The following is a 21,139-nucleotide window of genomic DNA, read 5'->3' on the forward strand; positions in this document are numbered from 1 at the left end:
GAGCTCAGAGCTCCTGCGATCCCGAGCTCCCCAGGCAGGGATTCGCCTCTTCGCCTGCCCACCCTCCCTCCTTCCCCTCCCGGCAGCGCCCAAACCCCTCCCTCGCCCCCCGCCCCTGCGCTCATTGAGAACAGATAAGGCGCCGTCACACGCAGCCTGCGCGTTCTCCCTCTGCCCCAGCCCTTCAAAAGCTCGGGACCACCGCGGATCCCCGCAACGGGAGAGGGCAGAGCTGGGAGAGGCGGGCGAAGGAGAAGCAAAAGTGGCGCCGCAGCGGCGGAGGGCTCGGAGCAGAACAGGGGGATCGGGGATACCCAGGGACGGGCGTGGGCAGCCTCCGTGCCACATCAATGCTCGCTGCCAGCGGGCAGCGGGAAGGAGGCGGCGGGCAGTCCGGGGCCCCGAGGACGAGCCCGGCTCCCTGGTGATGGCCCGGACCGGCCGCTGCTCCCGCAGCCTCTCCCAGCCCCGGTCCTGCCCCCGGCCAGCCGCCCCCCGGAGCCCAGGCGCGACTGATGCGGAGCCGCTCGTAGCAAGTAAGTTACGATTCCTTTGTTATTCCAGGTCAGTTCCGATCTTCTCTGGCTGCAAAGGATCAGAACAAACGCGGAGCTGTTGGGCCAGCGGGATGCCGGGCTCCTGTGCCCAAACCTGCCCGGGTGTGAGCTGTGAAGAGGCTCCTGCCTAACTCACAGCTGCCACGGAACTCTTTGGGAAGGCAGGGATTGGATGCTGGTCTTGGGCAAAAGCACCGTCAGATCTAAAGGTGTGATGCAGAAAAAGACATTAAAAAGTAGGAACTGCTCAGATACAGGATTAGTGGAGATGACTGGAATGCAAAGGGCACCAGGAGACTGATCAGTGAGCAGCCCTGAATTATGGAGCAACTCCATAATTCTTATCTGGAGCCCAAGATTAAATTCTTTCATAATTAGGATACTTGCCAGTCAGCTTGGAGTTACAGAGCCCTGGCAGTGCAGTCTCCAGATGAGGAAGTGGCATATTCAGCCCTTGGAGGAGACAGGGAACGCAGAGCTCTGGGAATCCCTCGGGGGTTATGGCTCTGGGAGGTAAAAGCATGACTAATTTTTTTTTACCAATGTCCTGTTGCATCACTCAGAAAGGCGCCTGGGGTTCTCTTTGTGCCAGCACATGGTGGTTGGGAGCACCAGGTTAACTTTTACACAGCCCCTCTCCCTTGGGTTTGAACAGGGAGTTTCAGGAACTAGCCAAGAACTGGCAGAAACTGTTCCTGTCCCAAAAAACTTACCTCTGGCTTTTGGAGATGCTCATCAAGCAGTTCCTTCCTCCTGCACCCTTTTGCTTTAAAGTAGACCTTGGATTTGTAGAAGAGGAGCTTGGAGGGAAACCGAACTGGCTTTTCTCACTGGTTCTCTGACCAGTCCAAGCAACCAGGATCTCCCCGAGACGGTGGGGAGTGTGTGGGGCAGTGTTTGTCCTGGGGGTTTATTTCATTTCTGGGCCTCACTTCTTTGGCTCACTATTCCTACCCAGTTGGAGATAAAAGATCAAGATCATTTCTGATTCCCATGGCAGAATATTTTCCATCTCTGGAAAGCTCCAGCCCAATTATTTGCAAAACTAAAAAAAAAAGGCAATCAGAGCTTTGGAGTAATATTCCAAGGCAAATGTCCAGACATAAACAGATTCCACTGTTTAGGTCACCCACTTTATGTTGGGTTTGAGATCAGGAGAGGCCCTTGGACACTTGGTGCGAGCACTGACCCTTGCCCAGCAGTTTGGTATGAGGTTGATTTGTCCCTCTGTGACTCTGACCCCTTTCTGCAGTGGGTTCAAGCACTGCTGAAGGCCTTGGGGCAAAAAGAGCCTGTGTTTGGTAAATCCATCTGTGAACTCTTTGAGTGCAAGGTACTGCAGAAGCGTGAAGTGGTTCAACAGTTTAACTGTATTTTTTAAAGTTTTATTGTATTTTAAAAAATTATTGTATTTTTTTTAAAGCAGCTGCAGATTAGAGTGATTCTCTGTTGCTGTGATGGTAAATTTCTAAACAATGGAGAATGGGAACATTGCTGCTTCTGGGGCAGGATTTTCTCCTAGAACTGAGATTCTGCTTTCTCAACATTCAGTGTTTGCTGTTCAGAATAAACAGCCAGGAGCAGGAGAAACAGGAGTGTCTGATCAGGACAAAGGTGTCCCTGTCTTTGTTCAGTTGTGTTGGTTGAAAGACAATGGTCAGATTTTCAATGACAGCATAAGGTGTCCCTAAAATAGAGCTGGGGTGAGAGGCCAGGGGCAGAGAGGCTGCAGAGCAGGGGCAGAGTGCCTCGGGCACAGTCACTTCCTTGGAGGTGGGAGGATCAAATTGATTTATTTCCAGGCTTTATTTGTTGTTGGTAGAGAAAATATCATTTGACTGTTCCAAATCATGGACAACACCTAAGAGCACAATATTGTGGTTGCATCCTTTGCACAGGGACTGATCATGCTCAAGGTCTTTAATGCAGTGAAGAACAAGAGAATTGCCTGGGAGTTACATGGATTAAATCCTCCCATCCTTCCTGTGCAGTGGTAGGAGATAGTCCCAATCTTATGGAAACTCCATATTCTCCAGTCCTTGTGCTCTAACAAGTTATAAAAGCCTTAATGATGCCTCAAAAAATGTTTTCTAGTTTTCATCTTCTTTTTCTGTAAAAAAAAAAACCCACCCAGTCTCTCTCCTGATCACAGTTTTGTTTCTCCACTCTGTTCTGTATCGGTCTGGAGTCATTATATTTAATGCAGCTGTGAATTTGTGACATGTGTGGGGGTTTTTATACTTCAATCCATAGTTGAGAGAAAAAAGTATTTGAAACCTGTAGCTATTTGAGAGAACAGAAACTGCCTTAGTTGGCTTTGGAAATATTCTTGCTGGGTTATTCAAGTGGTGGATCAGGCTGTGGAGGCTCTGCAGAGAGATCTTCAGACACACCTGAAGCAGACAGGGACTGCATTCCCTGCTGTGGGAGTGGGGGAAGGAGGAAAGAGTTCTGCAGTGATTCCAGGGGCTCATTTAGGATTTTGGAGCTGCTAAATTTAATTCCTGCCCTGCCACAGACTCCCAATTGAGTGTTGAAAAACTAAGTGTCTTTGTGAGTGATTCCCCCATCCTGAAATATGGGACAAAGAACCCTTCCTTGGTCCAGGCCTCTTGGAAATTACATAAATAAAACTGTACAGCATGTGATATCTGTGCTGAGTGCTGTAAAACACTTGGATACTCTGAAAGTGGGAGAGTCATGTTCCTTCCTCACAAATGACAGTGGAAGGGCCCCAGGATCTCAGAGGAGAAGGATGGATTGGGAGGTAACTCACAGGTAAAAGGAAAGTGCAAATGTCCATAAACCCTTCCTTGGGGTAAGATTGGCTCCCTGGCCAGAGAGATTTTCTTTGGAAAGACTGAGCAGCTTCTGTTGGGGTATTCTGAGCCAGGGGCACTCTGGGCACACCAAAGCTGTCACAGCCCAGCTCTGTGACAAGCACAAAGCTACCCTGGCCCTTCAGGTTAACCAGCAGCCACCCATCTTTGTGACCTGGCAGCAGGGTGAGGCCTCCTCCAGCCCCAGAGGAATCTGCTGTCACATCCTGAGTGCCAGGAAAGTCGTGCTGAGGCTTACCCAAAACTCACAAAGGAGATGAGAGGCACCTTCCTACCTCAGTGCTGAGTGAGGTGACACTTGGAGCGACAATTACTGGGGTCAGGGAGCTTTGGAACCACGTTTGTTTGTGAAGTGCCACAGGTCTCCCTTCTTGTGCGGTGACTTTGAATCTTCTTCCCTGGCTTTCAAGAGCACAACTCTTCTGCAGCCTTCCCTCCACCTGTGAATCCCCAGGCACTTCCAGAGAGGCAGCCACCAAAACTCCAAACCTCTATTTATATGAAGTCAGAAAGACGGAATATTCCATGGTTTTCTCCAAATCCACCTGCCTTTCCTCACCTTGCATACACAGGGGTGTGTGGAAAGGCAGGCTGGTGGAGCTGACTGTTCAGTCCCACTCACACATAGGCAGGGAATAAAAGGATGGAGGAAAGATGCCTTTCTCAGGTAAAACAAAGCCCCACCTCAGTCAGAGCCTATCCCAAGTCATTTTTCTTCAGGTTGTCAAAGGCCATCTTCTCCTAAGATTTCTCCTTCCTCCATCTTTCCATGAGCACTAAGTGTTCAGCAGCCAATGCTTTTATTCTCTTCGTGTGCTGCTGCTTTAATTTCCTTTATTCCTGCACCTACTTCCCTATGTTGCTCCGGTCTGACAATTAAGAATTCATTCCCTTGCAGCACTGTAACCTAAAGCAGAATTATGTGGCCCAGAGGAACCTGGGCACAGTAACCTGGTTTATGAGGTGTGGGCCAACAGGCAGCAGAAGAACCAGGTCAGGTTTTTCAGCAATCTCTGTTCAGTATTATTGGTTGCTTGCTGAGAAGTACAGGACTCATTGTCTGGAAAAAAAGAAGATAGGGTTAAGTGAAAAAACCCACATTTTTCTGGGAAGTTGTGGGAGGTTTGCTAAAGAACAGTTGCTCAATTATTCTCCCAATGTGAGAAAACACAGGCATCGGGTTTAAAAGAAACAAAAAGAAGTCTGCTTTTACACAAACTTGATGACAGATTCACATCTTTAAACTCCACCTGCCTGCCAGTTTAGTCTTTCCAGCATCAAATCCCATCCCCATGGAAATTTGTGTGTTTACTGCAGCCAGATTAGCAATTGTTTAAATGGAGAAAGCCCCCTGGTCAGCAGGGAAAGAAGTTTCTTCAAGCATTTTATAGTTTTGCCCTCCTTGATGTCCCTGGCAAATTGCTGGACCTGCCAGGAGCACACCAGCTGTGTCAGGAGGGGTTGAAAGCTGCTCTGCCAAGCACTGCCTCCTGGAGATTCTCGCCTAACCCCAACCTGACTCGTGTGCAGCAGATCCCAGCCCCTAAATGTCACTGCCTGCCCTGAGTGTGTCATCTGGGCAGAGCTGAACATCAGCAGGGCTGATAAAAACCTCTCTGCAAGGCTGATAATGCACTGACTCACAGCTCCTCATGCAGTAGCCTGTCCTAAAGGAAGGCAGCTTTGTACAGAAGTGACATTTCTATTATCCTGGGCTCGTTTAACCAAAGCCGGTAAATGCCAAAGAAACAGAACAGTGCTTGTGACTAAAAGAGGCAATTTCACCCCATGGCTCTCTGTGCTGGAGGGAGCAAGGATTTGCAGACTGGAGCTGAAATCTCTGGGAGATGCATGAACAGATTTACCGTGATCTGGCAGAGATGTTTATGCCTGGCACAGTGGCTGTGCACTGCACAGGGAATAGTTAACCAGGTCCTTCCACAGTCACACTGCTCCTTCCAAAGCATCTTGTCATTTGGGCTAAAGTTCCCCAGGGCAGTTAAAGTCAGGAAAGAATGACAGCAAATTTTCTAGAAGATTCTGGTGCCTGGCATCTCACAGACCATTCACGTCCATATCACAAATTTTACTGTTGAGGAATTAAGGCAGAAGGAAGAGCAGTGATTTGCTCAGAATTAGAAAACCCTGGAATCATTTGGAGCAGAAAGCTGGGTAGTGTGCAGCCATCCAAAACTATGCTCAAACTGCTAACAAGGAGCATTCTGTTTAAAGAGTCTGAAGCAAAAATTCATATGCTTAATTATTTTCAGTAACCACAGACTGAGGTTATGCTCATACTACAATGGGAGAGTTAAAGATGAAATATTAGTAGGAATTGTAATGCCATTGAAGCTGTCAGTGAACTTCTCATCCAGCAGGAATTTTTCTGCTTTACTGGATCACTTGGAAGGTGTTCCTGAAGGTTTGCAGAGATGTTTCAGCTGAGCTGTTGCTGGAGATCAGTAGCACCACCAGAGATGTTGCCAGCCCTGTGAGTGTTTTAGTTAAAAAGGTTCCTCTGCACATTCGTTAATGGGCAGTTCCTCAAACCTGCTCCACCAGAGTGATCTTTCCAGGGATTTAGGATTTTTGATTGCTTTTCCTCTATTCTGTTCTTTGTAATAAGTTTTAAGATGCTTTTGGTCTCTTTGATGTGAATCTAGAACATGAAACCTTCCACTCTAGATTGAAGTCTGGAACTGGATTGTTCTCTCTCCTATGGTGCCAGTGATAGCTTCAAATTTACTGTTACAACAAAATTATCTTTAAAACAAGTGTTTTAATTGAAAGCAACAGGAAACACTTGCCTGGTTTTACATTTAGATTGATGACAAGCTTTTTAGTCCAAATGGAGTAATTTTAGATTAATCAATCAATGCAAACATACATCGAGAATATTATTTGTAAGAAGGAAGTGAGGTTTTTCACTACCTGATTTGCAGTGGATGGGAGGCTTCTTTCCCTATTAAAGAGGGGTAAAAAATGCCTGATTGTTCTGCCATGTGCCTTCACATATTGGGAAGTGAAATAAACTGTGCCCCTGTCAGTTTTCAGCATCTTGCAGCACTTTGCACACGTGTAGAGACAAACCTCAGGGAGCAGAGAGAGCCAGGCCAGCGGGTCTGGAGGTTTGCATTGCAGCAGGCAGTGAGAAGCAGCTGAGGATGTTTGTGAATACACCCTGAGCCAGCTTTCAGGAGGGACAGAAACGGAGCAGGGGTGACTCTTGTGTCAAAATCCTGGCTGGAGGAAGGGAACACACAGCACTGGGATTATCCACCCCATGTCCAGGGCAGGTGGCAAACCCGAGCCCCCCCGATTTCCCATCCCAGCATCAGGAATGGCCATTCCCAGCCCCTCGCGTGGCTGCAGGGCTCAGCCCTGCCCCAGCCCCGTGAGCAGGAGGCTGTGGCAGCGGGCAGGAGGCTGTGGCAGCGGGCAGCAGCGCTGGCACAGATGGTTGGGCTCCCTGCGGAGCCGAGCCAGCAGGGCCGCTTCCAGCAACAGGCTCTGGCTGCTTCGTTGGAGCACTGATCGATGGTGACTTAGACAAGGGCCACGAGGAGTTCTCTGCCATTAACCAGACTTGGCTGCAGCCAAATGGAAGTGAAAATTTGTTGCTTCATTTATTCATCCTGCCTCTGCTTCCTTCCCGCCCACCCTTTGTGCTTTTTAGTACCGAAAAGATGGAGCTACTTTGCTCTGTCTTAAAAACTGTCTGTCCCAAGATACTCTTAATTGTATCTTTACACCTTTTCTCATTCACAGGCGCATAAGAAGATTAAAGACAGAGGGAGCAGTAATAGATTTAGTTAGGTTTTAATAGGATTTGCAGAGGACAATACAGGCAATGAACGCCATAGAAAATATTGCTGTTCTATCTTTTATATCCCTAAGGCTCCTTAGGTAGTCTTTGACAGAGATTTTGTCTGTGCCCTGCATCCAGAGTCAAGACTCTCATTTTTCAAAGGAGTATCTAATCATCTCTGTAAACAGGATGTTACATTAGAACTGGCAGACAGCATTGCCGCCCTCATCTCATGTTATTTATTTGTATCCTGGTAAGCATTACTCTGAATGTCGACAGTGGGCTTTTTAATAGCTCTGATACATTCCTAAAAGTGCCCAGTGATTTTGTCTAATGTCAGGTGGGGCAAAGGGGTGAGCTCTGATAGATCTCATTAACAGCAGGCCTGGATTCATCACATCCTCACACGTGGGATTCAAGATGCTCAATTAAATGTTTATTTCACGTTCTAAGCCCAGGCTCACAAATAAACTTCCAGAAGGTGATTCAGCACTCCTGAAATCTGAGTTATCCCTAGAGATGCCTTTCTCTGCTGACTGCAAGGGAAGTCTTCATGCATAATTTAGATTCATGTGAGATTTAGGTAGACAGTGGTGCTCAGCGGCTTCTCTTAATTTCTAAGGTTTCTCTTGATATGCACCCAAAACCTGAGGCATGAAAAAGTTCCAGTCCCTTCTGAAAATATGTTGATTATCTTTACTTTGTTCTGAGTTGTGATCTCAAGCAAATTTTGTGTGTAAAAAAATCTAAGGACAAAAAGAAAACGCCAAAATGTTCCAAGGTTTAAGTGTTCCACGCTCCCACAGCGTGCCCATCACCCCAGTAGCTACTGATGTTTGAAGGGCCTGTGTGTGATAAATCAGTCTTTAATTCTGGGTCACTGCAGGGCTGTGTTTAACAAGTGGCTCTTGTGGGAGAAGTGTGAACCCTCCAAAATCAATGTCCTGATTGTCCAGACAGTGAAACAAAATGGCTTTTTTCTCCTTGCCTTCTGCCTGAAACTGTCTTTCCTTGTTGTGCAGCCCAGCCATGGCTGGAGATTCCCGGATCTTCATGAACCAGGACATGGACATCGGGGTCACATCCCGGGAGCCCAAGAAGATCCCCAAGCAGGCTCGGGATGATGTCCCCATAGCCACAGACAGGACCCGGCTCATTTCTGCCGAGGGCAAGAAGCCACGGCAGCGGTACATGGAGAAGAGCGGCAAGTGCAACGTGCACCACGGGAATGTCCAGGAGACCTACCGGTACCTCAGCGACCTCTTCACCACCCTGGTGGACCTCAAGTGGCGCTTCAACCTGCTGGTCTTCACCATGGTCTACACCATCACCTGGCTGTTCTTTGGGTTCATCTGGTGGCTCATCGCCTACATCCGGGGAGACCTGGACCACCTGGAGGACGAGAACTGGATCCCCTGCGTTGAAAACCTCAGTGGATTCGTGTCAGCCTTCCTGTTTTCCATCGAGACCGAGACGACCATCGGGTACGGCCACAGGGTCATCACGGAGAAGTGTCCCGAGGGCATCGTGCTGCTCCTGGTCCAGGCCATCCTGGGCTCCATCGTCAACGCCTTCATGGTGGGATGCATGTTTGTCAAGATTAGCCAACCAAAGAAGAGGGCGGAGACCCTCATGTTCTCCAACAACGCCGTCATTTCCATGAGGGATGAGAAGCTCTGCCTCATGTTCCGGGTCGGGGACCTCCGCAATTCCCACATTGTCGAGGCTTCCATTCGAGCCAAACTGATTAAGTCCAAACAGACCAAAGAAGGAGAGTTTATTCCCCTGAATCAAACGGACATCAACGTGGGATTTGACACTGGAGACGACAGGTTGTTCCTGGTGTCCCCTCTCATCATCTCACATGAGATCAATGAGAAAAGCCCCTTCTGGGAGATGTCCCGCACCCAGCTGGAGAAGGAGGAGTTTGAGATTGTGGTCATCCTGGAAGGAATGGTGGAAGCCACAGGTAAGGGATCAGTAACTGTTTTGAGGAGGAAAGGGGCACAAAGCATTGTAGGTAGTTTGGCATTAGGATTTCACTGTCCACGTTACCTGGAGTGGGAACACAGTGAGGTGTGTCCTTGGGTAGTGCCTGACTCAGGTGGGGTGTCTGAGATAACCAGCAGTGGGCCTTCAGCTCGTGCTGTAGGGTTTCACTCTCTTTTTTGTAGTGTTTCACCCTCTTATATAAGTCTGGGATTGCGGTAAAGGGGTTAGTCCTGGAGCTGCTCATAATCACTTAGAACTGATCCAGGGGAGAAAAAAAGCAATGGATTAAAGGAATTCTTGAAGTCTGTGGTGGTCCTGTTTCCTGTGATCAAAATTCATGGTGCAAATCTTCTCCCATTTCTCCTCTGTATTAAAGATTGGCTGTAACTGTGCTATTTTAGGTACTGCTGTAGTGTTGATTTTAACGGGAGCTCTGAAGTGCTCGAGTCTCACTGTATCCCATAAAGCAGCACGTGCTGAGGCTGAATGACTTGCACGTGGTGCAGGACACACATTCCCAGAAGGAGCTCAAAGAGGAAAAATACAGAAACTGCTTTTGTGACTCTTGCAGCCCTGCAGCTGCTTAACAGCTCAGACAAAGCTGGGTAATGGGAGATTAGGAGATATCCTCAGCCCATTCCCAGTTTCTCCTAGGGGTGGATCTGTGGCAGGGGATGAACGAACTCTGTGTCTGTGTATAGTGATTCTGGAAAAGGGGTAACGCTCAGCTTTCCCTGGAGTGGGAAAGGCAGCTGAGGGAAGGGATGGGCACAGAGGCTCCTTCCCACAGGTATCTCCCACAGCAGCTCCGGCTGCCCCTGGCAGTCATTTCCATGGGCCATTTCCACTTGTATGAATCCCTTTGCTCCAGGTTTGGGGAGGAGCTGGCAGCTCTTCCTGCAGCACTTGCAGCACAGCGAGTGTGTCCAAGCCCCTGAAATGGTCAGGTGCCTTCCAGGCAGGGTTTTCCAGCCTGGGGCGGGCAGAATGCCTTGATGGAATCAGGGTCTGCAGGGGGAAAGGGCTGCAGGCAGCTCTGAGGAGAGAACTGCTGGCTAAAGATGGACAAACAGTCAGAGATGCAAAAAAAAGCTTTTATAAGCAGTTTTCCCCTTTGGTGTTTCAGGATTTTAGTTATGAGCCCAGCGTTTTCCTGTGGGTGGTGGTTGGATTTTGTTTGCCATCTCAATGAGGTTCTCTCTGAGTCATTAGCAGGGGTTTTCAGCTTGTTGCAAGTACTCAGTGGTGTCAGCACCCTGTCTCACAGATTCTGCCCCTTGCTGACTGTTAATGTTATCCCCTCCTGGAGATTTGCTCAGTAGTTACAACAGCCAGAGGAAAAAAAATCTCTCAAATTGCTGCATCCCAAACCTTTGCTCCCAAAGGCAGCTATCCAGAGAGGTAATTCCATGTCTGAGTCTCCCTTTAGGTGATCAGCAGTAGCTGACTTTCCCAAACAGAGCTGATGTGAGGTGATGGATAAATTACATTCCACTGGGGCTGGAATATGTGCTATGGAAGTGGAATTCACCTGGCATTTCCACAGAAATGCTCTTCCCCAGCAGAGCACTGTAGAGACGTGGCAAAGGAAGGGGTGGGTGGAAAAGACTATCAAAGGCAAGGATTTGTAACAGTGACTTACTTTGCAGCCTAAACATTTATTAGAGGCTGGAGCCTCCTAATCTGAGCATGGAATGCAGCTCCTTGTTTGTCCAAAGCCTCTTTCCTCTTCACACAGTGACACCATGACTGCTTTGGACCCCTGCTGCTCTGCCTTCCTCCAGAAAGGCTCAGCCTCTGCTGGGGACGTGTGAGAGGAAGTCATTATCAGTAACAACCTCGGAATTAAAAGCATGGCAGAGGAATAATATTGCCTTACAAATGGGCTCATCTCCCAGAGGGATTGCACAGGCCGGCTGTAAGAATATCAAGGAGCATACATCTGTGGAAATTAATTTTCCTGGGCTCAGAAGGCAGCCTGGGAAGTCCCACCCTGGAGCTGGGACGAGGCATTTTGCACGAACTCGGAGCCTAGTGGACCTTGGATGATTCCAGGATCCAGTTTGGAGGCTGGGATGGGTCCTGAGGGACCTGTGGCAACCAGGGGAGTGGGATATTTTGTGACAAGAGGAGTGGCTTGCAGAGACAGTGTTTGTGCTTTCCTACTTCATCCTCACACTTGGGAATGCTAATAAAGCAGTTTGGGGTTATCAATCCCTCCCTCCACACCTTAAAATCTGCTCCAAACAAATTCTTAAGGTACTTCCCAGCCCATGGCACTGCTCAAGCCCCATCTGCTCTCAGGAGTGGTGTGATATTTACTCCCAGCAGGACTTATGTTAAATCCTGACACTGTCACAGCGTGGTCGGGTTCAGGGCAGTGTAAAATACAACAGAGCATTTGTTCCCTTAGCAACCCCTACGGAAAATTTGGACTCCACCCCCTAGACTTCAGAGGTACCACTGGTCAGAGTATACAGCTCTGTTTTCCATAAGGTGCTTGGAAAGCAGGTCAGAATGGTGATTGACAACATATCAATGACTACAGGAATTGAAGCACGACTAAAAGTGGGGATTTTTTTTCACTGATAATTTGGGACAGTGATTTTATAGCTATTTTCAGTAGATTTAACCAGGCACACACGTATTACAAATGTAATGTATTGTCTCATCTCAAACAAGCAGTTCTATTTACTGACATTTAAGTTTAATTCTGACCCAGTGCAAGGCAAAGATGGTAAATAGCTTCAAATGAAAAGTGTAGAGTAAATTCTGAGGAGTTCACACCCTTCAAGTAATTGTTTTTTTTACAAAGTGAAACACTGTGGCTTAAAACAAAGATTTGTGTTCAAGTTGCCTTGGCTTTTCAAAGGCCTGGAAAACAGCACACTGAAGAACAACAGCAGCTCACCAGCCAGCCTAGAATGCAGTGGGTTTATTTGGCTGAAAGAGATAAAAAAGCTGGTGTTAGTGCAGTGAGAGCTGTGTGGCACAGCCAGGTGTGGCACAGCCAGGTGTGGCTTTTCCCACCGATGTTTGGGATGGCTGAGGCACTGGGGCTCCAGAGTGGAAGGAAAAGGCCAAAGGGAGAGTGAGTTTCTGGGCAGATCTGTTATGGTCATTGCTGGGTGAAACAAGCACTGTGAAGACAAAATCAATATTGCTGACAAGTGTTCTGACTCCCAGGGGGCTCCGTGGGCGTTGGGGGGCAGCAGCATCACTCCCAGTGCTCCTGGTGAGCTGGGCACAGGGAATTCCTTCAGGGAATTCATTATCTTTCCCTTATCAGAAAGGGACTCTTGTCAAGATCAGCTGCCCCAAATCTGACTTGCAATAAAAGGGAACAAAGGAAAGATGGAAAATCTTTTTGCACAGTGAATACATTTTTGCTTTCCCTGCCTCTCTGCTCCCCAAAATCTCAGGGTGAAGGACAGCTCCTGGTTGCTCCTGCCCTTCCCCTGCTGATCCCAGACTGAACAGAGTGTTTAAAAGCTGCCGGGACAGGGAAAAGCAGGGGAGGTCCAGGCCCCCCTCCCACGGGGTGCAGTCAGCTGGGTTGTGATGAAGGATTTGGCTGATCCAGTAAGGGAACATTAGCAAGGCAAATTTTTTAAAATACTGTTTTTCTCTGTAAGCCATCACTGCATGTGCTGACACACTCTGTATACCCTACAAGACTTCCTGGCAGGTAATTTGAAGGGACTCTCTTCTCTTCCAGCTTTACCCTTCCTCTGCTATTTGCTGACAGTTATCCAAATCCTGGATCCAAATCCTGCTTCTCCCGTAGCTTCCTGCTGCCCTCGTTCCTTGGGCACAGTGTCCAGCACTGCTGCTCCCTGGGCATGGGGGCAGCAGAGCTTGTTACTCCGCTCCTGGTCCTCCCTGGTTGTCATTGCCTCTTTTTCCCAGCACAATTAAATAAGGCAAAAGAAACACTCCAGATGCCTGTTTAGTCCAGTCACTAAATGAAGTTTTAATGAACTCTTATGTAAGTACAGGTATATATTTTTCTGGCTTAGAGTCAGTGTGATAAAAAGGGATTTAATGATTAGAAGTAATTAACCCACCCTGTCCCTGTGGGAGTGTAGGCAAACAGCAGAGTTTTCACACCTCAATTTATCCACCTTTGCAGAGGACAGAGTACAGTTTCCTGGCTGCAAATGCAGGGCCAAATGGCATAGTCACAAAAAGATATTATGAAATTAATCATGATTTTCATGGGAGCACAAAGGAAGGGTGAAATTACTGAATGGAGTTTCTGGGCATTCATCATCTGGTTTGGGTTGTCTTGTGTTGCTTTGCATTTTGCATATAAATAAGTTTTCTGCAAGGAGGACCTTTGCAGAAGTGTTACAGACACTGCCTAAAAATGACAGGGAAGAGGTATCTCAGGTCATTCTGTTCATGAGCTGGACTGTCCTCTGGAGGCAGAGGCTGGCAGTGGTGTCTGAGGTGCCTCTGCAGTTGCTGTAAACCCTAAAGACGTTACCTGGTGTGAGCATGGCTGGGGCTGGGCCTGCTAGAGACATGGCAATTGAATCCAAGGTCTTTACATCATAAAGTCCTTTTATTATATTTTTTTCCCAGTGCCTAAGAGCTTTTGCATGCCTGGAGAGCATTCAGATTAATTAAAATCCTATTACTCTCCTCTGGCATAAATATCAAAGTGAATCAAGCCCAGCCATGTCCTCTAAAGGAGACAAGCACAAATAATTGGAGGACCATGCTCTTACCTTCTAATATTCCTTTTCAAGCTGGAAGAATATTGACTTTTTGGATGTTACAGTGTTCTTTGGTCTAATTAACACAGAGGGACTAATAACTTTTATAACTTACCATATGCTAATGCAAATTGAAAGACACATATTGCTTAATTACAGCAATAGAACTTAAATTTTTTATATCTTTTCCTTGCCACCCGTAAACTCCCATCACTGGCACTGCGCCTCCGAGGCCCTCAGCTCCTGGGCAGTGGGTGTTCCACAGCTTCAGAGCATCCAGGAGAAGGAGAAACGTCATCCTGGGCACAACAGAATGGGCAAACGAGGGCAGAGGAGGGAGATCACTGCCAGCAGGGCCTGTGTCCCAGGGGGCTGAGCAGATCTGGCCCAGCCCAGGCAGGCACATGACATTTCCTAGCAGATAATCACTGAGCTCCCTGGCATTTCAATGAGCACAGTTAATTTTAGCCTGATGAAAAATGTTGTCTTGACAGCCCCAAGGGCAGGGCTATCTCTGCCCACTGAGGAGCTTCAGGCCACGGAGCTGCACTGGAAGCTTCACCTCTGCTTGGGATGGGATCCCATGGAAGCCTGGGGAGATTTGGGGTTGGCAGAGCACCCTCTGTGTGCCCCGTGCTCTCCCATTAACCCTCCACTGAGGTTACCTGGCCAGGTGGGATGTTTGCCAAAACTCAGCATCTCCAGCAGCTGGAGAGAGCCTTTGGTGGCAGCCGAGCCGCTGCAGCTGCAGATTTGGGGCGGTGAGGTCTGGTTTAGCCGGGCACCGGGAGCACTGTCCCCCTTCCCAGCCCGGATCTGCTCCAGGGCAGGAGCAGCGGGCTCAGCCCGTGCTGAGCCGGCTCCTCCAGCTCCTTGTCAGCTCAGACATTCCAGCTCTTTGAGAACTGATTGTGATGACAGCAAAGAGCCGATTGGAGAGTTCCTGCACTTGTTTTACACCCTGCTCTCAGATGTGAAGAGACTCCTGCTTTAATACACATCACAGTCTGCTCTGGATGTTCCATCTGCTGGGAAGCAGAACGGGGCTGTTTAGGGAGGATCCGTGGCTGCCTTGAGCAGGAACAGGCACAGCTCAGTTATTGATCTGTGCCTCCAACCCGCAGACAAAAAATCCACTTCTTAGGATTCTGCTGTAATGAAATTATCATTAAATCTCTGTGAAATGCTTATTGCACAACTTGAAACCAGGACACAGTGCCCTGCTCTCCAGGGCACTAGTATAAATCGTGGAATTGGACTCCAGGGTACCTGGTATAAATCCTGGAACTGGTTCTACCTTAATTGAAAACTTGATGCATCTGCTTCTAACTTCGAACAAGTTTTAGCTCTGGTTTCCATTAAAATTGAGTTTTGTTTGCAGCATGAAGCTGAGTTGCTGCAGTAAGAGATGAGAAAGCTGCAACCAAAAGTTGACATCCAAAGATTTCTCAAAGCATTCCATGTTTTCCACAATACACAGATTGCACACATTTGTTTTAAACATACTTTTCATTTTTAAACCAGATTGTTTAGAAGAAAATGAAACTCCTAATGGTCTTACAACCCAGAAAATATGATAGAGTTGAAAACTATATGTTTATGAATTCAAGTCTATCTACTTGGACTGAAAGAAGGAAAATGAGAATATAGGGCATTGAAGATGATGGGATGGAGGCAAGGCTAAGACAATTGGGATTGCTCAGAAAAGAAGGCTCCAGGCAGTGCTCAGAGTCCCTGCCAGGTCCTAAAGGGACTCCAGGAGAGCTGGAGAGGGACTGGGGACAAGGGATGGAGGGACAGGACACAGGGAATGGCTTCCACTGCCAGAGGGCAGGGATGGATGGGAGATTGGGAAGGAATTGTTCCCTGGCAGGGTGGGAGGCCCTGGCACAGGGTGTCCAGAGCAGCTGTGGCTGCCCCTGGATCCCTGGCAGTGCCCAAGGCCAGGCTGGACACTGGGGCTTGGAGCAGCCTGGGAGAGTGGGAGGTGTCAGTGTTTAATGTCCCTTCCAACCCAAGCCAGTCTGGGATTCTGTATTCTTTTGGCATGAAGTTTATTTAAATGAAACCCCCAAACCCCACTTCTCTAGATCTGCACCATTTAAACCCAAAATGTGTAGTTATATATTCTTTAAGGAAAGGATGAACAGCCTTTACTGGGGCCAGATGGTTAATTATGGAAGAAATTCGAAGAGTCTGGAATCTCTCTTGACTTCTTGTGCTCTCCAGCTTCAGGGCTGCATGAGTGATAGAAGAACAGTAATGTCACAGCTGGTGTGGTCCCCAGATCTGGGTCTGTTTGCAGCCAGGAGTTGGACTTGATGATCCTTGTAGCTTCCTTCCAATTCAGGGTATTCCAAATTCTGATTCTACTTGATGGATGGGAGCTTATGGCAAATGATTCCCTATACCCAAGACATCCCACAGGGTCAGATTAACCAGAATTCTGCAATTAAAGAGGTGATTTTTTTCAGGGATACACAGAGGTCTGAGTCTGGGGATTGCTGTGCCCCTCTGCAGGGTGGCACTGGGATATTCCAAGCACGGAGGGTGTACGTTGTGTTCCAGTGGCGAGTGGCTGTATCCATGTGCTCTTAATAAAAACAAGGTTTATTGTTTCCACACCTCTTCTGTCATCTTTTCGCAGTCGCAGAGGCAATAATTAGCTAGGGACATTACAGATGCGTTAATTAACCAAGCTGGAGAGCACAGGGCAGCCTGCAAAGCAGGCACTTAATGGAATTTGAAGCAGAGACAATGGTGTTGTTTACTGGGTGATGTGGGAGTTGCCAAGCAGTGTGTCCCCACGCAATTAAACACCACTGCACATGTGCTAAAAAGGAATATTTGAATGGGATTATGGAGCAATTACAAGTTGTCTTATTGTGCTGGCTCAATGTCCCCCCGGGGTTACAGAAAGCAGCTCCTTCAGGAAGCTGGCAGCAGCAGTGTTTGCTTGCTGAAAGCTTTCCATTGTTCCTGCTCTAATTGAATACTTAGAGTGGGACTGGGACGGTGTCCCAGGAGCTCAGGTTCACTCAGGTGCTCCCCCCAGGAAGGAGCTATTTCAGGCCTGGATTATAAAGCAGGAGCTCCCTTAGAGAGCCCCAGGCCCCCACATTTCACAAGGATGCCCCATCTTTGCCCTGGAGGCTCCTTCATGGTACCTTGATGCAGCACTTGGAAAACCAGGATAAGAGTCAGCTGGTTCATCCACAGGACTGATCCTGGGGCCTGCAGGGTCTCCTCTCCTGCTCTCCTTGCTGGCTCTGGAGGAGGCATTTGGAAGCCTTTGGGATTTCTGGTGCCAAACCAGCTCTGTGCAAAGGGAAAAGAACTGGTTTATTTTAGCCGGCTGCTGGTTTCCAACCTCCTGGCATGAGGCAGCACCAGGAAATGGGATTAGCCCTGCAGCCCTGACCCACCAGAAAACAGGAATAAAAGCCCTTGTCCAGGGAGGTCAGTGTAGGATCAGTGCCTGTAACACAGCTCCCCTGGCAAAACCTGGGACTTGCTCCCCTGGCAAAAAAGGACTGGGAAACCAGCAGCACTCCTGGGGCTCCCAGGAAGTGAGGAGCTGGCCTGGGGCAGGAGGGCTGGTGATGCTGCACATTGCAGAGCCACCAAAGTCAGGAGTGGCCTCACCCTGCTCTTCAGCGCTAAAGAAAAAGCTGAGAGTTTCCTGAAAAGACGCTGAACTTCCACAGAGCTTCTCCTTAAGGCAGCAGCACTTGGGGTGATTTGAATTCCCTGGCTGCGTTTCTCATGGCAGCCTCTGCACTTCCCAGCTCCTTCCAGCCCAGGAAGCAGGCACGCTGGAACACTGTGACTAACGCTGTACTTGTTGTTCCTGCCCAGAAACAAACACTCCTGCAGATCTTCTTGAGGGGAGAGATTGAGTTTTCAGCCTGTGCCACAGAACTGCAGATGTCTCAGCATTGCATGTGTCACCGTCTCTTCCCCTTTCAAGGAACAAAATACTCCTGGCCTGGTAGCTTTAAACCATGGAAAGCACTAAGAGACTTTCAGCTTTGCAGAGAACTTGCCTGTGTGGGTGGCTTTTAATGGTCTGTAGCAATTATAAGAACAAAATATTCCTCTTTTCACAAAGGTGGGTTGTTGTTTTTTTTTTTAAGAAAAGGGGTTTTCTGAGTGCTCTGAGATTTCAGTCATTTATGAGCTCACAGAGTGAGAATATGTGATATGCTCTTCCCTGAAGCATCTGACACGGAGATTTTTTACCCCTATGCATTACTTTAGATTTCTTTCCCTGTGCTCTGGGCTGCAGGAATTAGACTTGAAAGTATTGGCCAGAAACTGGATCAAGTGCATGTTTTGAATCTATTCCAGTCAGGCAAATCCCTCATCCTCTATGAGAGAACAGTGGGAGGATTTTGTGAGGTTAGCTGTTCACTGGAAATTAATTCCAAAATCAAAACATAATTAACAAAAAAAAAAAAAAAAAAAGAGAGAGAGAAGAAAAATGTTTGGAAGACAGCCTTGACACAGGGAGGTGATTCCAAGACGATTTGCTCACAGGTGTGGTTATCCCTGCTCTGCAAAGCTTCTCTTTAAACTTTTGCAGAGCAAATAAACTCTGATCCGTGGGGCTCAGAAGCAGCTTGACAAATCTCAGTTCCTGTGAGCCACTGTTCATTCACAGCACAGACCAGCAGTACAAGGGCTTGAACCCTCCTGGGGCATTCAAAAGCAAGCTGGGTTGGGAACCCCTCACCTTAGGGCTGAGCATCCAGCTGTGTGCAGCTGTGTGCGGGAGAATTGTGGCACTAATGCAGGAGAATTGTGGCACTGCTGCAGGGCAATTGTGGCACTAATGCAGGGGAATTGTGGCACTGCTGCACGGGAATTGTGGCACTAATGCAGGAGAATTGTGGCACTGCTGCAGGGCAATTGTGGCACTCATGCAGGGGAATTGTAGCACTGCTGCACGGGAATTGTGGCACTAATGCAGGGGGAAATGTGGCACTAATGCAGGGGAATTGTGGCACTAATGCAGGAGAATTGTGGCACTGCTGCACGGGAACTGTGGCACTGCTTCAGGGGAATTGTGGCACTGCTGCACGGGAATTGTGGCACTAATGCAGGGGAGTTGTGGCACTGCTTCAGGGGAACTGTGGCACTGCTGCTGGGGAGTTGTGGCACTGCTTCAGGGGAATTGTGGCACTGCTGCACAGGAATTGTGGCATGCTGCAGAGAAGTAGGGATGGGGCCAGCCCTGGAGGAGGGCAGGGCAGTGGCTCCCTGTGCTCTGGGCTCTGTGGGTCGGGGCTGGGGCAGCACTTGCAGGGCTGGGAGTTGTTCCAGCAGGATCCACCGGGACCTGTTCGTGTCAGGCACAGAAACAGCACCTCAGCAGAGCGGGGGGAGGCAGAGAGAAGCTGCTTAGAGCCTACAAACCCCTAAGCACGAGGTGGAAGATGCCGAGGCGAACGCGTCCCTTTTCCTCTGGGTGCTCAGCTTGTTCACAGTAGAGGCTTTTGTGAGGCTTATTACACCAAGACTTTTTTGCGTCCCAGAGCAATCAGGTATGGAAATGGCAAAGAAGTGCTTTTAAGTGCCAGGCATGGTTGGGTGAGCACGCAAGGAAGCTTTGCCTCTAACATCCCTCTCTTTCCACCCAGGGATGACTTGCCAGGCTCGCAGCTCCTACATGGACACCGAGGTGCTGTGGGGACACCGCTTCACTCCTGTGCTCACCCTGGAGAAGGATTTTTACGAGGTGGACTATAACAGCTTCCACAGCACCTATGAGACCCACACGCCCGTGTGCTGTGCCAAGGAGCTGGCCCAGTCCCGCCGGGAAGGGCAGCTCCTTGGCCCCCTGCCCAGCCTGGGCCGGGACACAGGGACAGCCAGGGAGGATGAGGAGGAGGAGGAGGAGGAAGACAGGGAGCCGGCGGGACTGAGCGGAGCCAACGGGACAGCAGGAGAGGGGAAGGAAGAGGTGCCTGTATAACCCCGGAGCGGCTGGAGCACAGCCACCCACGCACCCGCTGGGACACTGGACTGGCCAGCTAGGGACCCACTGGGAGCCAGAGCTGGGATTCCTGTCCTGCTGCTCATCCTGGGAGTCACTGAACTGCACCGGGCCTCGGTTCCCCTCTCTTTTCCTGAGGCTCTGAGCTTTGCCTCCTCTGCAAAGCATCTTGATCTCCATGGACAAGGCCCACTCTTCTCATCACTGTCAAAACCAAAATTCCCACCGCTGGTTGTTTCAAAAGGTGTTCACTGGACATGCAGAACTCTGCCCCTCTTGCCAGGGTGTTTAACCAGTCCAGAATGTCCCATCTCAGTATGAAGAATGTGATTTCATACCTTCAGTTAATTTGTGAGTCAATGTATTGTAGACATTGTTCCAGCTAAATTAAAAGGTAAAAACCTCCCTGCTATGTAGTGAAGTGTTTTACCTACATGAATTTTACAAACAAATGTGTTTGCTTCCAGGATCACAGCCACTGGGATTTATTTCCTACAAAATGTCTGATATGAGCAGGGCACCTTTCCCTGCGGACCTTTAACATGTTTATCCAATGTTCTGTCTTCTCCAGCTGAAGTTTTTCGTGTACTCTTCTCATGGAATCTCTGACACATTTCATAGGCTACCCATGGTCAGAGAAAGTTTAGATTTTGCCCCAGTGAAGGCTTTTTTCTGGCCTGAATGTCCCAGTTGCAGTTCCAATTGATGATTTAAAACAAAGGACGTAGTCCCCTGGGGGTTGGAATGTTCTGGAATTTCAGAGGCTCTAGAGTAGGGAGACTGGGTAAGGGGCAGTTTGCAAAATTCACTGCTTTTCTGCAAAGCACATATTTAAAATAAAGGTTGAAGTGCTGATGTTCCTGCAGCTAATGGGAACTCACTGAAATAACTGAAGCCAACAATTTTGATCTTTAGAAAGAAGCAGAAAACCAGATTTCCCAAAGAGGATTGTCTCATCCAGAAAAAGAATGAAGAAAGCAGTCTGTGAGATAAAAGATTTCCACAAATTTCAACAACACAGGGGGAAAAAATGGTCTTTCTGGGGAAAATCTCTTCCCTTGCTCCTAAAAATTTGGTGGAAAAAGCAGGCTACCTGCAGAATTACTTCTTTAATAAAATAAAATGAGAAATACATAATATGCAAGAGTTATCTTCCATGGAGAAAGGACTGTATCTTTATCTGGGGAATAAATGTGCATTGTCTGGACTGAGCTGCACACTCA

At 48.4% G+C, this 21,139-nt stretch overlaps 1 protein-coding gene across 3 annotated transcripts; it reads left to right on the plus strand.

The window, feature by feature from the left end:
* The first annotated feature begins 150 nt into the window (after positions 1-150).
* On the plus strand, positions 151-21,139 carry KCNJ5 (potassium inwardly rectifying channel subfamily J member 5). 3 transcript variants are annotated; one of them, XM_053996912.1, is made up of 3 exons: positions 151-536; positions 8,228-9,174; positions 19,561-21,139. In XM_053996912.1, the coding sequence occupies exons 2-3, from the start codon at positions 8,235-8,237 to the stop codon at positions 19,893-19,895; spliced, it is 1,275 nt and encodes a 424-aa protein (XP_053852887.1). In that variant the 5' UTR covers positions 151-536; positions 8,228-8,234; the 3' UTR covers positions 19,896-21,139. The 3 variants fall into 3 exon arrangements, with proteins under 3 accessions (XP_053852887.1, XP_053852888.1, XP_053852886.1); XM_053996913.1 differs by lacking the exon at positions 151-536 and adding an exon at positions 997-1,070; XM_053996911.1 differs by lacking the exon at positions 151-536 and adding an exon at positions 5,842-5,888.

The sequence above is a fragment of the Vidua macroura genome, chromosome 22, assembly GCF_024509145.1.
Source record: "Vidua macroura isolate BioBank_ID:100142 chromosome 22, ASM2450914v1, whole genome shotgun sequence".
NCBI lineage: Eukaryota > Metazoa > Chordata > Aves > Passeriformes > Viduidae > Vidua > Vidua macroura.

Excerpts from the sequence above, each read along its gene's own strand:
- KCNJ5 (XM_053996911.1), top strand. Across the intron at positions 9,175-19,560 it reads AGGAATGGTGGAAGCCACAG|GGATGACTTGCCAGGCTCGC; the intron begins GTAAGGGATCAG and ends CTTTCCACCCAG.